The 21,544-nt window shown below is 41.1% G+C and overlaps 1 protein-coding gene across 6 annotated transcripts in view; it reads left to right on the top strand.

Moving 5' to 3' along the window:
- Positions 1–21,544, top strand: part of IQGAP2 (IQ motif containing GTPase activating protein 2) — a 131,866-nt gene that overhangs the window by 15,493 nt on the left and 94,829 nt on the right. For 4 of the 6 annotated variants that reach the window (XM_074812123.1, XM_074812126.1, XM_074812127.1 and 1 more), the window contains exon 2: positions 5,120–5,219. The exons of 1 other annotated variant lie outside the window; for it this stretch is intronic. In XM_074812123.1, coding sequence (XP_074668224.1) covers positions 5,120–5,219 — 100 coding nt within the window. Of the gene's footprint in view, positions 1–5,119; positions 5,220–11,652; positions 11,672–21,544 lie in introns of those variants that run through there. One more of the 6 variants, XM_074812125.1, reaches the window with a different exon arrangement.

The following is a 21,544-nucleotide window of genomic DNA, read 5'->3' as shown; positions in this document are numbered from 1 at the left end:
GGAAATTGAGGGAGATTGGCCCTGGGAATAAAAGCCTCTGTTCTTTTCTTTGGCTTTTTCAGTATAAGAAGTCTTTCAGGTGTTTGCTACAGACATACTTATTAAAGGGTCTGCCTGATAGAAGCAGCTGTGTGCTGTTCTTGAACTATTGCAGATAGTCATACGTCTGAGTGCAAATGAATGACCAGGAAACCTTAAATGCTGCTGTAGGTTTTGCAGGGGGTTTTTACAGCCTCAGGTTTTTGAGAAAAAACCTGTCAAAAATTCCTTTGGGGAATTGTTATGTTTGAGGAACTTAGAATCATGCCTTGTAAAGTGTTCCATAAATTTGCATTCAGAAATTAAAACAAACATTGCTTTTCCTTGTATGCTCTTTGGCTACGTATTATAGAAATTTCAAGTTTAGCTTCATTTAGAAATACAATCCATGGATTCATGTGCTCATTTGAAAACTGTTACAAATTAGGCTTGTAAAACACCTCTTATTTAATGTAATCTCAAGTATAAACACTAATGGGAGAGATTCGGTAAGATCAGTATTGATGTGGATTATCTCGGTGAGCCTGGGACCTCCAAAATCCTTGCCATGGTTGTGATAAGAGGGTTAACGTTGAACTTGGGCAACATTTACACAGCCAGTACTTGTTCTTAAAATTCTTGTGTAAACTGAACATATCTTATGTGAACCTGAAGTTTTGAATCTCTTTCCAGACACTGATAGTAAGGTCATGGCTCCAGTGGCTCTTGCACACCTGGGCTGATTGATAGTTTCAGTAATTATGTTGCAGATTCAGAAATGGTGGCCCTATTTCTGAAAACTTGCTCAAATTTGGAAGATTGAAATGCTTTTATGTTGTCTACTAATGCTGAGTCAGACTTAGTAAATGCTTTCTGTGCCATGTCGTCTGTAGGCATATTGGAGCACCTTGGGTTGTGTTGGCACCCCTGTGGTCAGCAGCTGACAGAGCTCCAAATATTTGCCAACAACTGCAGCTGCTGTCTTGGATCAGGGCACATCAGAAAGTTTTTTGGAATCCATAACCAAATGCCAAACATCCACTAGTCCTAGCTACTACCTTGCCTCTTTTGTTTCTTCCATGATGGTGGTACACGGGACAAATATTTCAGACAAAGATGAGGGTGGATATAAGTGCAATATGTCAGCTGATGAAAGATGCTCAAGTCTCTCAATGAACACTCCCTGGTGGTAAACAGACTTATTTTTTGTGAGAAATAGGTGGAATGAGAACATGTAGGAAGTTGTTACTAGAATGTGACTTTATTTCCATTGAATCAATTGTGGGAAGAATTGTTGCATCACAGTGAGTGCCAGAACGTCTGTTCTTGTATTTGTTCAAAATTAGGTGTAGCAATTTAAACTTTAGTATTACTCACTGCTCCATGCAGTGTTTCTCACACACTTTTCCTTTAGTGCTTCTCCATGAAGGAATATCTATAATGAGGGAACTTGGTATCTTTGCATACATGCTTTGTATGTATTGACTGTTGGCTAACAGGTTGGCAACATCTAAAATGAGTTGAAATGGAAAGCTTTTAGGTAGCTACACTGGCATTTTTATTAGTTCTTGTCACTAGTCCAGACATACTCTTTAACTTTCCTTCTTTGAGGGAATATTTGATATTTTTCCTCTTAATTCCAAATCAAAATCACAAAATTGATGAATTGAATCATAAGATGTTAATTTTAAATTTTACAGGCTTTTTTTCCTGCATAGCTTCTATGTAGTGTGCATGTGCCTTTTTTGTGCTATCTGGATCTTTTCAGCTGCAAGATTTTGTCTGCCTGGATCCTGCTTGGCCTTACTAGTGAGCTGGAGGTATTCAGGTGAAGGCCAGTCCTACTTACCCGGCCCCATAACATCCTTTATTGTAGTGCCCTCTTCCCTTGAGTTGAGCACTGTCAAGAAGTTACTGATACAGCGGAAATGTGTTTATTCTTTCATCAATCTTAGTCTCCTGACTAACACTTGCCCTGTTAGCCAGAAAGACTGGTCTTTCCGTCTTCAAATGAAGATGTTGAACTTGGTGTGGCTGGGTTGATGGATGCACTTATAGTGTGTTTGTCTGACATCGTGAAAAACTACATGCAGGGCTCTAGTTGAAGACTGAAGCCTTTGCCAGAATATATTATTGTAGACTAGACTTTGAGGACCCAAGTCTTCAAAGTAGTTTCCTCTGCAGCTCAGTCCTGAGGCCACCTCTATTCTGCAGGTTGTCATTGCTGTTTCTAAAAGTGTCTGTAACCACTTATTTGATGTGACAGCACTGTTGCTTTGAAGCCACTATGTGCTGGAGGGGCAAAACATGTAATCAGTTTTATCAAAAACTGGTGTTGCAAGAGACTCCTCCCAGCATAAGCACTGTAGGTGTTGGCACTCCCTGTGCTCTGTCTTTTCAGTGTTCAGACGTTCAGACCAGAAACAGCCACTTTGGCCCCAGCAGGAAAGAAGACTGATTTCCTACCTGTGAGCTGCTGATAACAGTATCTCTTCTAGAAAGGATGTGGGTTTTCCACTTCTCAGTGTCTACAAGTTACTTCATCTTGCCTCTTGCTGTTTTGCCTCCTTATTGGAGGTTTTCTGAAGCAGAAAAGCTATTATAATGCCACAATATCTGTCAGTGCTTTCATCTACACTCTGAATCAATCTTTGCAAATTATTTTAATAAGGGATTTGAGGCTGGCCAGGGCTGCTTGATCTGGGATGTCCTTGTTGAGAATGGGAGGCACCTGTGGATGTGTAGATCCAGGACTAGACTGTAAAGCATTAGTGTTATTCAGGTAAATTCCCAGGCTGATACTTATCAAATGTGTTGTGTGCTTTTCTTACTCCTACTTTCAGACAAGCTGTCTTTTCTGCTGCTTTGCTTATGACTGTGGTGAGTTGTGTTTGGAGGGCGGGAGTAAATGGCTGCTTAGTGAGATAAGAGAAGCAGGGCATGGGAGCTGTGTTGTGAGGGATGAAGGCCTGTTTCAGTATCAGCTGTCCCATCCTGGCTGACAGGGCCATAACCCACTAGGATGGTCAGCTGGGTTTCTCTGACGGCACCTGGGGCTCTCCTAGCTGAGGGAAAGATATGATGTTTGAAAAGTGGCCCTAGAGCTCAGTGTCACAAATGATGAAGTGATATATTAAATTTCAGCTCAGTGACTCATCAATACTTTTCCGTAACTCTGGGGGGCCAGGACCCCTCTGCAGCAGAGAAGTTGTGTCAGGGAGTTGGGAGCAGCCTGTCCTGGACATGCTGATGGTGGTGTGGGCAAAAGCAGCAGTAATGCAGCCTCCATTGCCAGTTTGCCAGGCTGTGTTTTGCCACCTGCATCTCATGTTTGCCTCCAAAGTAATGTTTTGGTTCATAGCAAGTGATGACCTTGTGACAGTATCTGAGAGCTCATTTTGGATTGAGTCATGTTTATTCAAGTTATCAGACTTAAAAGGGACTCAGAGCAAGACATATATTTGTTTTATCAGTGTATGAAATTTCTGTGTAATTAGAAAGAGCCATCTTAAAAGCAAAGGAAGATGAGAGATATCAATGCTTGTGGTGATTAAAACTGAAATTACACAGCTTAATGCAGCTATATGATATGCTAACAAATGTGTGGTAGCATCAGTCCGAAACATGGTGGGCAAGCAGGGCAATTTCTTTTGTGACCTCAGTAAATGCATGTGGGATCATTTCTGTGTTGTTGGGATTGGGTTGGTTTCAGGTATAGCCTTCAATGTAGGCATGTACTTGTAAAGCCCAGTTTCTTGCTTTGTTACAGTGCCCTTTGAGTTGCCTGTATCAGCTACCAGAAGGTGTTTATCCACTATATGAGACAGTTGCATGAGGGAAATGTTGAAAACTTGCTTGTGGCATGTGCAATCAAGCTAGCAGTGCATTTGAGGAGGAGAGAGGTCCGTGTTTTTTCACTGATAATGTGTATTGATTTTCTCAGCTAACCGGCTCGTGGGCTGCCATAGAAAGTGACTGGCCAAGGCCTGCATTTCTGTCCTCTCCCTTGTTCCTGCACCAGCTTGTCTGCAGGTGCACAGCAGCTGAGATCAGGGACCTGATCTTCCTTAGAAGCATGTCTCTTCATAGCTGTCACTCTTCAGTAAGGGCTGCCCCTTGTTCTGGTTCACTGACACAGCTGCAAGATTGCCAGATCTGACATGAGAGGTGATGGTAATATGTGGAAGAGAAACATGAGGGAGGGCAGGACCAGCTCTTTTGGCAGCCACTAGCACAAATAAGGTGTCATTTTGGTAACTGGTTTATGCTGAAGGTTGTTTCCAAAAGCCTCATGTGTTGTGATTGGAATTCAGCCAGAAGTCAGCACTACTGTATGTATGGTCCTTTGGATTCATTGCTAGAAACATTTGGAAGAACTGCAGATTTGCTCACAGAAACTCTCTGTACCCTACAAAGAAAGGGAGATCAGTCACAGGTTAGTGGTTGCTAATCAGGATCGTCTGCAGCTGGAGATGTGCATGGAGTCATCCTTAATAGACTGGGAGAGTGCTTTTATGGAAGGTGATGTGGTTGCAGCAGTAAGCAGGGATGTGAATACCACAGCTTGTTCATCTGATCACTTCCTCATCACTCCCATCAGTGGGAGGCAGTTCTGTCTGTTGCAGTCTCATGGGTTCTAAAACTGCAGCTGGTTCCCAAGTTGCCTGTGAGATAGGTTTGCAGCGTGTTATCTTCATCTCTACTGCTGAGGCACTGCTTAGCATGGGGCTGCTCCATCTGCTGCTTGCTTTGAGCCTGCACATGGTAGTCCTCAAACTCCTCTGAGGATGTCTAAGCTGAAACTCTACTGGCTCCCAGCCTCAGCCCCACATGTTTGAGTACTCCATCCTGCACCCAAACCAGGTGATGGACAATGAGAAATATGTGCTTGGTTTGGAACAAGTGAAACTCTCACCATACAGAGAACTGCATCTTTGTGATCTAAATATCTTTGTGCACCATGCTATAAAAGGCCTCTTTTGAGGAAGAGGGATGACTATTTTAATTTCTCGTGCACAGTAACTTGCCTAGGTTGTCAGTAAAATTGCTCTAAGAATCACCTCAAACTTGTGTGTAACTTGATATGGGTTTCTGTTTGCAGCTATTGTAGATGATAAAAGGCTTTCAGCAGAGGAAATGGATGAAAGGAGACGTCAGAACATTGCTTATGAGTACCTGTGCCACTTAGAAGAAGCAAAAAGGTAAGTAAATGAAAACACACTTATACATGGCCTTTAAGTACAGAAGTTCAGGCCTGTTGTGTTCTTGAGCATTGTAACTTTTAATTCAACTTCTTGAATTACCTGGATTAATTTAATATTGGAATTTTATAGCATTCAGTATGAGAAACTAATGCCCAATGTGAAAAGTTTAATTCAAATAAGGATTTAGAAGTAATCAAGACAATCTCCTCAGAGTTACTGTGGTGGCCATCTTCAATGAAAGTAGGGGCTGGGTACGAAAACCTGAGGCTGTGGTTTTGTGAGAAGCTGAGTCAGAGGCTTATGTGACTAACTGGAGAAAGTCTTTTGTTCCTGGCTGCCTGGTTGTGCTCCCTTCTTGGCACTAGCACTTGTGGAGTGACTCAGGTTGCTAAGGAGGAAGAAAATCACCTGGGCTCTTACTGGGTTAACAATACATATCATCTCAGTGTTTCAGTGGTAAGTGCAGGCTGAGCAATTAGATAACGTGGACTCTGTTCTTCCCATACTTCCTCTAGCCCCGCTGGTCAAGAGTAGTCATCTCCTGAAATGACAGCCTGTGATAAAGCACTCATCTGCAAATGCACAGGGATTTCGTCACCTTTGTGCAAATGTACTGTGTTATGTATGCTTTATTCTCAAAACAAATATTCAACAATTTTCATAATTACTGAGCAAGAAAACACAGTGCAGTATCCTTGTGCTTTTGGAGTAGCTTGAAGTGCTGCTATTATCATATGTAAAAGCATATTTTACATTCAGTCTGGTCAGAATTTTTCAAAGATGCCTGTTGTGCTCAATTTATTGCCCTGGGAAACACTGGTAAGTGCCTTTCTTCTGCTCTGCAGTTATTGATCAAGGTGTTTTTAGTCCAAAACTTTTAGTTGGATGATTTTTGTAAGAATTTCTGAAAAGAAAAGGAAAGCTGAACTCTAGTGATTAGCAGTGCAAGTGGGAAACCTCAGTGCCATGACAAACCATAGGCTCTTTGGAATGAAGTAACCCAGAGTACTTCAGTCAGGAACCAACTGGAAAACAGTGCCCAGGGCTTTGTTTCTGCACCATTCCTCTTGTCATCACTGCATGGCAGTGATGACTATTTAGCGGGGCAGCTGACTGCTGGTGATCTTGTCCTAAGGGCGTTGTTATAAAAATCAGCCATTCTTACTTCCTATTCACTACCCTGTCCCATCTGCTGTAGCAAACATTGCCTGCTTTGCTCTTTCTTCCTCTTTCCACTGCAGAGTGGTTCCCCATTCACATATTTAAGATGGCAAGTGTCTTATGCTCCCCAAGAGGACTGTCCTGCTCCACACACTCTGTTGCCTCCATTGTGCAGTTGCAAGAGATTGCCCTTGGTCAGCTGAGTCAGCTCACTGTGCTGGCAGGAAATTTGTAGCTCTTCTGCTGAGTTAGTTTTCTAGTGGTTTAGTGAGCTGACCAGTGTGATCAAGGGGTCAGAGGAGAATCAGTGCTGGCAAGAGGAAGGGAATGGGTGTGCAGCTGCACACTTGAGAGAGGGGATGAAACAGGTCTCCCCTGCACTTGCTGAGAGCTAGATCATCTCCACAATCTCAGGAAACTTCAATGAGTCTAGCTTTGATTTTAGTCAAGGTTTGTCCTTGGTTTGTTGCAACTCACCTACCTGCTGGCTTCTGGCAAGATAGGAAAATCAATTAGTCTCCAAATCCATTGTTTTCTATTACTATTATTACTAATTTATGTCCCTGGCTTTTTTCACCCTCCCAGGGCTACCTGTCACTTTGAACCTAGTTCTCTAGTTAATTTAAAGCATCTCCCTTGATATTTCACAAGGAAATGTGAAGTTATTTTTACAATTCATGATTTAAATTAACATCTACTATGAGTAACCCCCTCCTCTTCCTTGTATTTATTTTCATAAGGGTTCATGCCATTAGCAGTTTTCTAAAAGAAACAGTCCTTTAGCTCTGCCAGCAGATGATGGGACTCTGCAGCCAGAACAGTCACTCTCAGGTCTGTTAGGTACCTTAAAGCATTTCTGGATCTCCATTTGGGAAATTGGAACTTATAGGTAATGTTTGTGGCCAGTGCTTGCTACTGCATGAAGTAGGGATGAATGCTGCGTTGTAAGGAGCCTTGTGCTTCCCCTGCCAAGGGACTGGGTTGTCACAAGTGGAGCTGATGTGACAGCCTGATGCTGCTGGATGTTCTTCTCCTGGGCCTCAGCACGCTGGCCCCAGTGCTCATTGGGGAGGAGAGGGTGGGGGTGGTGAAGGCTCTGGAAGTGCTCTTAAGTGGACAGAGCTGCTATCGGGGAAAAGAGGGCAAAGGAAATTCTCCCTTCACAGAGAACTGTTGGGATAATTCAGTTGCACCATGACACTTTGCCCTGAGATGGACTCTTAATAATTTGAAAACAACCTGACAATGAACACATACAAAAAAATCTGTAGAAACAAGCAGAAATGCCTGTGTCTCATGGTTGTGTAGTCCTTAGCCCTGTTTCCTCAGAAGGCTAGTTGTGCCATCTGGGAGGTCCAGGCTGGCAGCAAGGACAGGCTGGGGTGGCAAAGGTGTGTGTTGGTGTTTTCCCCAGCCCTGAGCTGGTGAAACAGCAGCATAAGAAAATGCTGTATCTCCTCTCACTGCACAACTATCACCCTTTCTGTGTACTTGATTAGGGGTGAAACATGTTAACGTTACAGTCTGTTATGTACTCGCACAGTTACAGCATTTCCTTTGTCACAAGAGCCTGAACAAAACTGGGGACTCTGGAAAGCGAGATAGCAGCCTCAGAGGGAGCAATGGGGTTGTAATTCAAACTGAAGCAAAATGAGACTAACACAGTCTTGGAAGGCTTGGGTGTGGGGCACAGGCTACTTCGACAGCACAAAATGGGGTGGGGGCTGCCTTTCAGCAGTGCTGGGGGTGCAGTTTTGCAGGAGATGCCAGGTGATGTATTGGCTTTTGCTGCTGCTGAATGGAGGCGTCCCAGCTGGGCAGTAGCCCCTGCTCCCCAGTGCTGGAGCAGCCCCTGTGGGATGCACAGGGCTCTCCCCAGCTGTGTGCTTGTGGCAGTGGGGCTAGGTTGGAGAAGGCAGGATGGTGCCTTTGGCTCCAGGTGCAGCAGCCACTTGTGAAACTGCTCGGATCTGCAGCTGCTGCCTGCTTGGTCCCAGTAGTGCCCTCCTGGGCAAAAGCTGGAAGTGGGAACTGCCTGTCTGACATATTTGATTCTGTTTATAGTTGTAAGCTTTTTTAACTTCTATAAAACCTGAATGCACTTTGAGGATTTTTTTTTTTGTATTCAGGATACTGTGGATAGCAATGATAATAAATAGACTGAAATGGGTAAAGCAGGGTGAATTTTTCCATTCAGTTGGCAGGTGCTGAAATGACAGCAAATACTGTTTCATCTAGTCATGAGTGTGCAAATACAATGTATTTTGGCCCATATTGAAGAGTAATAAATACTAAAATAAGCAATAAATAGCAAAAAATCTGGGCAGAGCATGGCTGGCACAGTACTATGTCAGGAGTTATGTTTTTTCTCACCATATTTGTAATCAAAATATTATTTTATAGCAGCTCTGCATTTTGAAATGCCAGAGTTAATTAAACAGGTGAAGAATGTGTGTTTTCAGCTGCTTTTCAGGCCACTGTTTGCGTACTTACTTCCTGTAACCCAGCTTTAATAAAAACTGTCTAAGTTTAACATGAAAGAAGAATCCTGTTGCTGGTAGCTGATGGTTCTGCAAATACTTTCTGTGCTAGGCACAGAATCTGTTATATATAGCATAGGAAATTGTTTTTTAAGCACAATGGACAGGATTGTATTATCTGCAGAGGTCAGTAATGTTTGAATAGGGTGTTATATTTGATATTGAAGAAAAAACATTTTGTTCTGTTAGATTGCTAACCCCTTTTTCCCCAGAATTGCACATCTGATGAATCGAGTTTTTGGTTGCTCATATATGTAATTTGATTTACTACTTTTGTCTTTAAGGAAAGTTTATTGCATATTTAAAAAAAAAAAAAAAGAGAAAAAAGGATAGTATTCAGTATGCTTGAACTCCTGAGAAGAATAAAATCAAAAATAAACAATTAGGAATAGGGATTTTTTCACTTCAAACAATGTAGCCATGGGTGCCTCTAACAGAAGCTCTCCAGATGTAGCAACAAAACATTTCCAGTATTGCTTGGGAAATTCTTCTGTTAAATAACAAAGGCTTAAGATGGGCATGAGCAGCTGTATCTAACATCTTATTGGATTAGGTTAATTTTAATAGATAAAATTTACCACAACATACTCCTATCCAAAAATTATCTTTGCAATACCTAGAACATCAGATTCTGCCTCGAGTTTGGCTTTTGTTTTTTCTTGTCTTGTTGCAGATGTGCAATTACTGCACTGTAAATGGTAATACAGATCTGAGGGGTTTTAAACCATGACTGAAGCTTTGGCATATAATGCAAATCAAGTTTACAGTAAATCTGTTGTGGCCTAGGGTTATAATAATTCGTAATTAAGCAGACACTATTTCTCCCAGTTTCTTGGAAATTATACCTTTGTATGCTAAGCTTGAATGTGAACTATGGGAGGCCTCATTTTACTAACCTTGTGTCTCTCTGCATGAAATAGAATATACTTTGCTGCAATTTCATAACCAGAACTGCCAGCATTTGTCTTCTTTTTACTTTTATTCAGCTGTTCAATAGGACAGGAACTTGTCAAACACTGAAGCTTTAGGTTCAATGTTAGGACAATGAAGACACAGTGAAGGAAAACTGTCTAGCAATTTGTTTTGGAGAAGTAATTCTTTATTTTTTAAATGTATATACCCTGTCTTTTCCAATTTCTTTACAATAGAAAATAAAATAATCTATTTTGGGTTCCAAACCCTGCCTCCTTCATTGTATTGGTTTTTATTAATTTGGTTTGCAATGGTTAGTTGTGGTATAGGTCCCTGAAGAAATCACAGTTGGAAGCTGCTGTGCAAAAATGTACATACAGTTTATACTTAAAAGGTCAAACCCTGAATTGGCTTCAGTTGTTAGTTTTGCAGTACCATAGCGCCACTGAAAGTTCAAGTTGTTCCAGTTGTCAGGACTGTGGTACCATGGAGGGTTGTCTTGGACCCCACCCCATTTCTAGCAGGATACTGAGGTCCTATGAAGGCTTGGTACTACAAGTGAATTCTGCCAGGTTTCATGCTGCTGTTTCTCCACGAGCAAAGCTGTGGCAACTGTGCAGCCCTCGCAGCTCATGAGTGAATTAATGGTACTCAAATGTTCTAAGTCCACTTCTTTCAGACTACAGGAAATCTTTAAAGATCTGTGCTTAGAGGTAAATGCATAAAATTGTAATATAGCTGTACTAGCTGACTATAAGCAGAAAATGTTAAGATATTTCTTGGTAACCTGTTTTGTATGGGTTTTTCAAAAAAAACACAAACAACATTCTTCTGGGACTGGTAGTGTACTGATTATGAACTTTGGTTCATCTCCCTGCTCTGTCTGTCTTCAGCCTAATAAAGCACCAGTGAACATAACTGGCAGCATCTCTGTAAAGGCCAAATGTTTGAAATTAGGGTACTTCGAGATTAAATTCTTGAAAGAATGCTACTTAACCAGGATATGCTTGTCCCTGAAGTAGCTCTGTCCACACAGAGGGATTGATCAACAAGTATACTTGCTGTTTCATATCTTGATCCTCAAGGGTACTTACCTAGCAGACAGATTGCCAGCTATTGAGTTGAACAGGTTTTTGTTCCAGACAGTTATACAATTGTGCAGATATGCCAGAGTTTTCATATGCAGGTGTCAGTGATATTAATCAAGCCAATAATTGCTTGTATAAGTGATATTTGCATATGAAAAGTCTTAATAGTAAAATCTAAAGGAGAGAGAAACCTTTGTGTTAGTTTCTGTACAGGATGCATTGACCTGCTCACTGGGATGTTGAGGTAATTTGTGCACATTATGGGTCATTGCTCAGTGTGTATAGTTGCGGAATAAAGCTGCTGAGTAATGATGGATGTGACCTTTGTTTTTTTGGAGACTAAACCATATGGCATTCATTCCATAGCATGCACTGAAGCTAACAGTACAGTCACTTCAGAGCTGGTTCTCTTTCCCCAAATTTTCCACCTTTCTTCTAGGCACTTCCCTCATTTTTAGTAGAAGAGCAACAAATTTGAAGCTGTTCATGCTCTGATGTATAGCATTTAAAAACCTTTGTTATGTGGTCATGTGTCTGTTTGCTTTGGACTGGAGGAGGAAATTACTAGGTCCGATGGAATCTGCTTTTTAACAGCTCCCTTGTTGGAGTGTACTTTTCACATGCTGATATCCTCCTTTCCCAACTGCCATGTCCTGGAGAACTGTAGATCTTTGGAAGAAGTGTTTATTCAGGCTCTTGCAGAAACTGCTGTGGGGAGATGTGAATGGCTCTTCATAGATCAGAAGAGGTGAGGCCGCAACTTTACTTGGTGACCTTTATAGTACTACTTTGTGTAGACCACTGCTGCTGGTGAGGAGCTCACAGGTATGTGTTGGTGGGATCTCACTGTATAGGAAACAAAAATTGAGTGTCCACAAGAAACATGCTTCTAGAGCAGGAGGCTTTTGCTATAGCTTTGTGGATGTTAGAAATCCAGGTCCCTGCAACTTGCTTAGCTACTGCTTTGGGACTGATGATCCTAAAATTGCTCCAGTAATTGCTGAAATTTACAAAAGAACCAATGTGGCTCTGTACCTCCTGTTCTGGATTGGAAAAACAAGCCAGGGAATGGAGAGGTCAGTGCTCACTGAATGTGTAAGTGTGACTTTACACCTGGCTTTTGCCTTCCAACCACTGCAGGCAAGCACTTCAGGGGATAAGACAGCTGCTGAGAGATATAAGTCTGGGTTCCCATAAAAATCACTTTTGGTGCAAATATCTCAGCAAATCACTGACTGGAGAAGGAACACTGTGGCGGTTTGTACCTCTTATCTTTAGGTATGGAGTTACGCTAGAAGATGCTTTGGCTGTTGATGCTTCTCGCTACAGACCATGTCAATCCTGTGTTAGTAGATACAGCTATTGTAAAACCCACAGTGTTACCCACCATGAGATGAGTGGCATCCATCTGTGAGGGACTCGGTTGCTGACAGTTAAGACTTGGGAAGATGCTTTTTAAAACAACACATGGTCAGACTTATAACCAAGCTGGTTGAGTAGTGGGATTGTGTGGCTCTGTGTGTGTACTTTATGATGCTTTTGATTGCTGTTGGTCTTTGTTTCCCATGTTTTAAGAAAGATTACGGTCTCCTCACCTGCATTTAAATTCAAGGATCTATTAAGAGGTGGGGTACAGCAGTGTCCCAGAGTTGCTAAGAGTATGTATGCACCTTGCAGGAACTCAGATATTTGTAACACCACCTCTTCTTGATGTTCTGGAGCCACTGTCATTTGAAGCTGATAGTGTGACAGCCTCCCATAATTAGTTTTGCTATTTTTGTTGATAGAAGTAGAGATAGGCAGGTGCAGGCCTCTGTGGGACAAAAAACCTTCAAATTCTCTCAACCTCACTTGAGGTAGGGAGGTCTGTAAAAATGGCTCTCCGTGCTTCACTGTTTTGTTGTTTTCTAGCTGACCGTGTTTCTTCCAGTTGCTTCTGTGCTTTCTGTAGTGCACAGGAAGAGAGATTTCAGGGTAATCTCTTCAATCCCAGATTTAACACTGACAGGGAAAAATGTTCTTTAAACCAAGCCATTCTTTGGAAAAAATGTGATGTATCTGTTTTTCAGCTGAGTTCAGGAACTGAGATGCATTCTTGAATTAATACAACTTAAACTAAATCAGTCACATGTGCAAAGGAATGTTCTCTTTAAAACCCAAGCAAAAAATATTCCTTGTCAGGGTTTTTATTTTGCAGTTCCAAATTGTATAAGGTGGTCAGAAGACCTCTTAGATACCAGTGCATACATAGGTGAGAAAACAATCATGGAGTTATCTGTATCTGTTTGTAAAAAGAGAGAAATGGTACCTCAAAATGTCCTTGTAATTGTCCACAGTGTATCTGTTCAAAATTAGCCTTGTGTTAGCTGCAAAATAAAGAAGTGAGATAGTGGTTGTCTGTTTCTGCAGTGTTAGTGGGATGTAATCTTGAACAGTTAATGTATTTCACTGTTTCTACTCCATGCTACCATCATTCTTGTCAGCTAAGGCCTGAAATTGGTTTCAGAAGTAGAGGCAGAGCTGTGAATGGGTTTTGAGTCTGGCAAATTTGAGTCTGGGGGAAGGGTTGTGAATGAATCCTCTCCAGTGAATGAATGGAGTTGCTCTTGAGTTTGAAATACTAGGAAGGATTTTACGTGGCTTCCAGTTGACTATAAATGCTAGGCAGGTTCTGGTTTGGAAGCAGATACCTCCACTAGATGCAAGTGTAACAGCTTGAAGGGGAGAGAATCTTGGGGGTTGTTTTTATTCAAGTTGAATTGAGAAGTGTTGACAAGTGAGTTGTTATTGTGACATTGAGTACAGATTTCTTCTGGCAGGATGATGGTTAACTGCATGAATAATTTTCCAGCCACCCAGATGATAAACAGCTAGCCTGCCCTGGGATAAGAGCTCATAGATTTGCAATTGTAAAGATATGCTATAAATGTCTTCAGTGCAGAAGTACACTACTTGCCCTGCTTGCTTTGCCAGGCAGCAGAGATGAGAGCCTGGAGTCTAATCCTGGCTCTTATTGCTCCCACCTGGGTTGTTAAAGCTTTAGGGTTATTGGTGATGCATTCGCCCTGCAAGGGAAGTGATAAAGCTAATTTGATAACTTGAGCTCTTCTGCACTATAGCACATTAACTATTTGTAAAACTTTGTTACTATCAAAGTGAATAGGAACATTATAAAATTTGGTCCAGTAAGTAAGAGTGTAAGAAAAACTCCTGTAATGAAAGAAATTGCCTTAAAACCAATGCTTTTCATTACCCTTATCATTCCACTCCCTAATAGTTTGCCTATTGTAGGGCCAAAGGCAGAATTTGTACATGAAGGTAATAAAAGCCACAGTGGTTCCTGTAGCCAAGCACCCCTTACTGCACAGGAATTGCCCTGCTATGATGTAGTTATGTTAAGAGCACTGGCATGTTTGTTTCCCACTGCAGGGAATAGGGAGAAGCAGTGGGAGCCGGGAGAGAAAGGGGAATGGTTCGCTGGAGTTGTACAAAAAAAGTACCCCAGACTGGAGGCTTAAAAGTCGGACAAATTTGTAGAGGGCCACTGAATGTAGCATACAGACCCTTGCTGCTGCTGCTGGGCTGCAAGCCTGGGTGAGTGAATGGAGGATGCTTCCGCATGCCAGCCACGCTTGCCCACATGGCACCCTGTCACTGGTCTCACAGAAAGCATCAGAGCATGAAATGCATCATAAGTCATGCTCTGTGGCAGGAGTGTCTTTAGAGCCTGACTGTCAAACAGGCTGCTCTAAGATGGGTAAATAGCATGATTTACATCAAACATCTATCTGTGTTGTGCAAAACCTCTTTCTCTGTTAAAGAAAGATAGCAATAAAATAATGCATCGGTGGACGTTAAAAGCAGGAACACCTTTCCTGACAGCTTCCAAGCTGCAGATTGCATCACCTCCCCTGCCTGTGGCCCAAGCAAAGCACAGCACACTTTACCCAAGCATGTCTGCATTTACGTGATGTACAGACTTGGTCATGTGGGATTTGCTTTGCAGCATGTTTGGGGGAGTGCCAGCCCTTGGTCTCAGCTGCACTCTCTTTGCTGGAACAGAGTTCAGTGGGATTCGTGACTGAAGTCAGGTTTTAGGGCTTCCCGTTTTTCTGATGAACATCTACAGAATAGGGAAGAATCAACTTGATACACCCATTAACTCTTGAAGTGCACTTTCTTTAACTACTTTCAAAAACAGAAATCAAAGCTCTTCATTTTATGTTGAACAAGAGCTGTTGGTAGAGGGGGAAAAATGGGTGGGTTTGTTTTAGAAAGTATTGGTGGCACTGGAAGAGCTCTATGTTTGCAGGTTTTTGGATTTTTAATAGCACACTTTTATAGTATTTTCATATCTCCTGCTCATATCCCCTTCTCCTTGTATTCCTCCCTAAGAGCATTGATCTAACCTTGTGATTAGCTTAATACTGGGATGGCTACTATCTTTTTTGGGAAGAGTTTATACTTTAGTTGAAGTTTGGTAAATGCAAGAGTAAAGTATTGAATGGTATTGGCATATTTCTGTGTTCAGTTTATAGAGTTGGTAGATACTTTTTAAATATCCTGCTGCTTTCTGTCCCCACAGAGAGAGACCTTCATCTCTTGTTGCTAAATAAATATACTTCTGTTGTGATTCCAATTCAACATTTTCTTCAATTCCTCAGGTCAAAGTGGTATCCCATATTGTTTTCCTTAGTGAGAAGTAACAGGAGAGAACATACTTTAAAACAGAATTTTATTCCAGAAGGTGTTACTTGGGTTTATGCACCCTTACTATGTTCAGGAGTAACTAGAAGTACAGAGAGACTTCTTGATATTCTTCTAGCATCCTGCAATCCTTTTAAGAACTGTTTATTGTCTGAGAACACTGTAAGTAAGAAAGATGGTGTCTGCTTGAGTTTTCAGTGCCTGAAACTGGCAGGGACTAGCTCATTTGCTGTGGTGGTTACTGACTCAGATTGCAATGGTATTTTCAATGTCAATAGTAATTACTTTGCTTCTTAGGTAAACATGTTAAACAGCATTTTCAGACCTTTCTAAAGATGGCTAACAAAACATTGAACTTGTACATTGTAGTTCAAAAAAAAAAAAAAAGACTAGGAAAACAGGGGCAAACTGGAGGATTTAACAAGATTGACCTTTAATAACCTGAGATATCAAGGAAGAAACAATAGACTGTAGGTGCTGAATTGAGACCTCCTCTGAAATATGTAAAGAGCTCCTGATGCACTGAGCATTCGCTGGGTCAGCAAAGTTATTTGTATTTCCTCTGCTTTCTGAAAGTGAGGCTAAAATCTGTATGTTGGCAGAAGATTGTATTTGATGCAGTTTTTGTTTGGATTCTGCTTTAGTGCAGAAAGAATTGGATCTGTCCACCTCTAAGAACTTTTCCTTTCTTGTGGCTTGTCATTAGATTTCAAAATACAGGCTTGAATTCTGTTGCTTCACAGGCTTCCTAAAAACATTGATAACTACATTACAGTGCAGAATTTCCATCAATCCCTTAATTTCCAGCAAGTTCAAAGATGAAACATGCATGCAGTGCTTCTGACTTACACTGATGTCAAGATTCATGTGTTGTAAAAGAAGCCAATTCTCAGCACAGAGTTCGCAGGGCTCTCCGGTTATTTTGTTTCTGTTCTGTCTGTGAACTGGGTGTCACTGGAGGAATAGTATCTTCTGTGAAGGTCTTGCATAGCTGGTACTTTGGTAACATGATTAAATTAATAATTAATGCTGTGCTGTGTGGCCTTTCATGTGACCCATGATGTGAATAAGCAGGTGACTGTTATTAAAAATTGTCTCTGCCTGTACATACTAAAGGCTTATATTTAATCATCAGCAAAACAGGTTTAACAAGAAATTTGTAGAATGTTCTGTTTTTATCTGAGTCTTTAACTTTCTCTTCCTTACAGGAATGGCAAAGAGTAGGGCTGAGAGAAAGCATAAGGATCTGTTGGGAGTTTTCAAGGAAGAGCAAGTTCTGTTTGGCACCTGTTTCTCCTGGTTGCCCTTCAATTGATGAATCTAAAACTGGTATGAAAATGGCTTTCTGGCCTTCCAGAAGGCTTTAAGAACAGTATACGAAAATAGCCCTTTTTTTTTTTTTTAACCAAGAGTGTGACAGAATAAGATGAAACAAACAATTTCTGTAAATTAAATGGTATGACAGCTTCTTGAGTTTTTGGCAGACATGAAAACCAGTCCAGTTCATTGAAGAAAAAATTTTTGAGCTCTTTGCTGATGTCTGTGCTAAGAAGGCACCAGAGGAATGATTTCCTCTTCTTGGCTTTAGGTCTCCCACTTCTCAGTTTCATTTAAGAGGCGGGTGAGCAAGGTTCCTGACCTTTCTGTACTGGTCACTTTTTTTAGCCAGTTGTTTAGCTTGGACATGCAGCAGTATGACAGAGCGGGCACCTTGCAGGGGTGACATGGCTTTGCTTGAGCATCTGTAGCAGAGCAGTGGAAGTAGAAGAAACTGCAGCTGGGGTTTTCCTCCTCCTGCTACAGAAGAGGAACATTTGCTCTTCTCAAGACTGACTGAGCAAGGATTTGGGAAAAGGATGTGCAAATTTGTTAGCTGAACTGCATGTCCAAATACTTAACATGAGGCATTCAGCTTTGAGTGCTGCTATTGAAATAAGTATGTCTAGTGTAAAATGGCTATCACCTTGAAGCAGTGAATCCTTTCACATGGCTGCCTACTAGTAAAAATTCTGTCTGGGGAGCATTAGAGCATGCAAGTGAAACAAGAAAACTGCTTTGTTTAGAAGTACAGCTTTGATAATCTCTGATAAAGCACTTTCTAAAATAACAGTTGTTGGAGTTTCTGCACAATACAGCTTTCATCCACTTCTGACATTTAAACGTTGAAATACTATTGAGCCAGTGTTACAGAATGTTTTCATGATGACAATATTACTCCGAGGAGTCTGATCAAGAAGCCAAAAAACTGAGTAACCTCAGGCATTTTTTCTCCTGCTGCATCATTTATTGGAAAGTTTCTCTCAAGGCATGCATTCAGAAATTGTGATGAAGTACCCTGACATATAGTATGTCCTAGAAGTGGCTTAATGGGTTTAAAGTGCAATCCTGACTTGAATAGAGGTCATATTTTAAAGGTCAAAATTGCTTGAGCCTGGTGATAAAAATGAGCCTTTGTTGTAACTCATTTCTGTTAGCTATGTTGGTTTATAGTGCTACAAGTTAATTGTACTGGTTTTCCTAGAGGTAAGACTTCTAACTACAGTTTATTAATTGATGTAAACTTGTCAAGACAGATTAAAGATGTATTATCTGATCTGCAGAAGTGTTTTTTAAACAGCTGCAAATAATAGGTGAAATGGCTTGAGTCCCATGGTGGATTTTCAAGATTGGAGACTGGAAGAATTGTGTTGAATTATAAATTTGGCATACCTGCATGAGAGAGTCTAAGATGTACTCCTGCCACTTTCTTGAGTGAAACTGTGAGAAACACTCAGTAGGTGCTTTGTAGTGAATCCAACCTGTTCTTTCTCTTGCCCTGGAAAAGCACTGGGATACATGAGGCGACCTATAACTTTTTTCTGTTTGAATTGTTGGTGTATTCAAGGGGTTTGACAGTTTTCTGTGATGTAAATGGTAAATAAACATGCACCCAAGTAGCTAAGAAACCCATTAAAACTTTTAAAATGTGATCTCTTAGGCTTAACTGTTTACAAGTTCATCTGTGTATCTGCCCTGTTAGTCAGCAGCAGCTCTGTTCTTTTGGTGCGAAAGAATTACAGCTGGTAAGTTTTTACCCCAATCGTGTGTTGGGGGGACTAAAATATTTTTAACGCAGACTGATGCTAGCTGCTGAAATATTTCACAATCTCTTTTTCTGCCACTTCTTTCCTTTCACTCCTGTTAGTTTTTATATTAGAAAAGAGCTTCACTAACATGGTATTAAAACTGAAGGTGTAAATCTACAGATCAGGAGGGCAGAAGGTTCAGACTTTGACATAGTTACTGCATTGATTAAATCTGCTTTTTTATAGGTAGTCATGTTGATTGAGGTCTGTCTTTGTCATGCTTTTTCAGAGTACTTGAGAAAATACTGTAATCTAGATACTCTGTCTGGCAGTGGTGTGTGCAACACTGAACTTTGTGTGACCTATCTGAATAGATTAGGAGTGAATACAGTGAATATCCTGCCTTAGTATCTATAAAAGACATTACACAGTAAGTATGGCACTGCTGTAATGCACATGGCTTTCTGCTAGTCAAACTTCTGAACACAGTGTAGTGCAGATGGTTTACTGCTGTCATTGCGTGTGTCAAAGCTTGAGATGTGGAGAATGAAATAGCAGTACTTAGACTGGATGTGCACTGTCTAAGTGAAAGATATTCTGATGTTCCCTCTGATGATATTGCAATCAAGCAACCAAATGGTTTCGTCAACAGTGAAGGAGGGAAGAGAAAAATGAAGAGCTGTTCTGGGTGTGAGGCTTGATCAGGTGCTTCTGTTCCAGCAGCTGGGTCTGAGGGCTGGGTACAGTGTCAGGGGTTGCAGTTCTCTAGCCACTGCTGATAAAGCCTGTTGTTAAGTTTGAAGAAAGTTTTGTCTCATGGATCATCTGCTTTAGCCTCAGATTATGTTCTGAAAAAATCAGCTGGGCAAAGTCATGAATGGTCTTTATAGCAGAAATTAGACCAGGATGATGTCAGACAAACCGAATTGCAAGCTTGAAGGAGAGGAAAGAGATGAAGAGCAGAGGCAAACATGTGGGCTGATGGTGTGTGGAGGTAGGGCTGGCCCACACAGGAAGCAGAGGAACTGCTCCAGCAAATTCTGCAAGACTTTTCCAACAAGATCACAGTCAAGCAGTCCAAGAAGCTGGAAAAGCAGTGAAGGAGGCAATGAGGACCTGAGGATGGCTTCTTGGATGAGGAGAGAAGCTTCTTCAGAGGATGAAAATAGATTATTCCTTCCCTGCCTTAAAAGGGCAGGTTGGGAGTTGGATAGACAGGAGTGCAAGGCTGCACTGCTGAGAAGTGGGCAGAAAGGATTGGTCTTTAGTGTGATGAGACTTGTCATCTTTGTCTACCTGGTCTGGTTGGAGCTGACTTAAAAGGGATGGATAAAGACTCAGAGTGTAACATAGTGTGCAGGGAGCTGGCAGCCTGGAGGACCATCAGGTGAAGCAGGCTTGCCCCATGGTCGGCTTCTTGTGGCTGCCAGAACACAGTTTTACTGGAACTCTCAGTTTAGCAACTGGGGTGGGAATATTTTATGTAATGTTATAAACAGCGATATTAGTTTTGATTTTTTTTTTTTTCCCCCCCAAATCTTTGTGATTTTGGAAATTCTGAATTGGTACGGTTCAGACATTGCTTGTCCCTCAGAACAAGTGCTAATGAGTGCTCACTTCTGTAGGGCTAAGAAGATTTTTTGTTCTGCTCCATCCAAATGTTGTGCTATAAACTTTTGTCTACTCATGCTGTAAACAGTGATTTGCATCTAATAACAAACTGCTAAAGCACAGTGTGTTCCTTGTTCTTTTAAAGTAGCTTAGATGTGCTTTAAATATTGACACATTTAAGCTAGCTATGCAGTTGTTAGGGGATAATAACTATGTACTTGTCAGGGGATTTAGCTACAGAGGCAACAAGGTCTGCCTATCCTTGGCAGCGGGTCTCTATCTTGCATTTCCTGGGGTGCATAAGACCTGATAGTGACTGATCCCTAGATTAACCTCTGAACATGTCAGGTTAAACCGTTTCCATAACCAAGTTACCTGACAATCAAATTTGCCATAGTAATTTTAACAGTTAAAACCAGAGTTAATAAAATTAATGTAAATGTATTTTTGGCAATGTTTTTTTAAGATGTGTGTTATAATAAAGGGGTTGAATAGCCAAGAACACTTAAAGTGAACAAAACATGACATTTATCAAAATAGCACTTGAAAGATGGTGACTTGTGCCATTTATAGAAGCATAGTTAAAAAGCCATCAAACCAATGAAGTAGTCTGGGAATGGGGAGAGATGACAAAACCTAAGGAGTCATCAAAATTTGGGATGAGGGTCATTCTTGGGATAGAGTCTGCTTGCACAGTATCTTGTACTGTCCTGTAAAATCTGTGACCCATCAATTCTCTAAAAAGAAAACTCTGCCAGACAGCCTCATGTGATATACTCCCTGGGTCAGCTGTTCAGGATCACTCATTGCCTCCTGCTTAACTTTGAATCTGCTCCTGACTTGTTATTTGTTGTCTCTGAGAAGTGAATGTGAAATGTACGTTCTAATTCTTGTCCTGTGGTTTTTGTCTTCTCTTATTTTGATTTTGCATTACTGGAGATGTATTTTGTACAAACTCAAGCAATGTTTCCTGAGTAAAACATGGGATTATACCAGTTATTCTTAACACTGAGAAGCAGACATATAATCTGTTCAAGAATATTGAGCATTTCTTTATGCTGTTCCTATTCTTCTATGCTTTCATTTTTCAATGAAATCCTAAAATCCAAGAGCTTTGTTTCTCACTTGGCTTTTACTAACTGATGCAGTTTTGCTCCCCTGTTAACAAGCATTGGCTAGTGTATCCCTACTTCAGAGTCTTTCCCTTGCTGCTGTCTTTTCCATTTGCCTCAAACGGA

This window comes from Strix aluco, chromosome Z, assembly GCF_031877795.1.
Source record: "Strix aluco isolate bStrAlu1 chromosome Z, bStrAlu1.hap1, whole genome shotgun sequence".
NCBI lineage: Eukaryota > Metazoa > Chordata > Aves > Strigiformes > Strigidae > Strix > Strix aluco.
The sequence above is the reverse complement of the archived record's forward strand: the minus strand, read 5'-3'. Positions and strand labels throughout refer to the sequence as shown.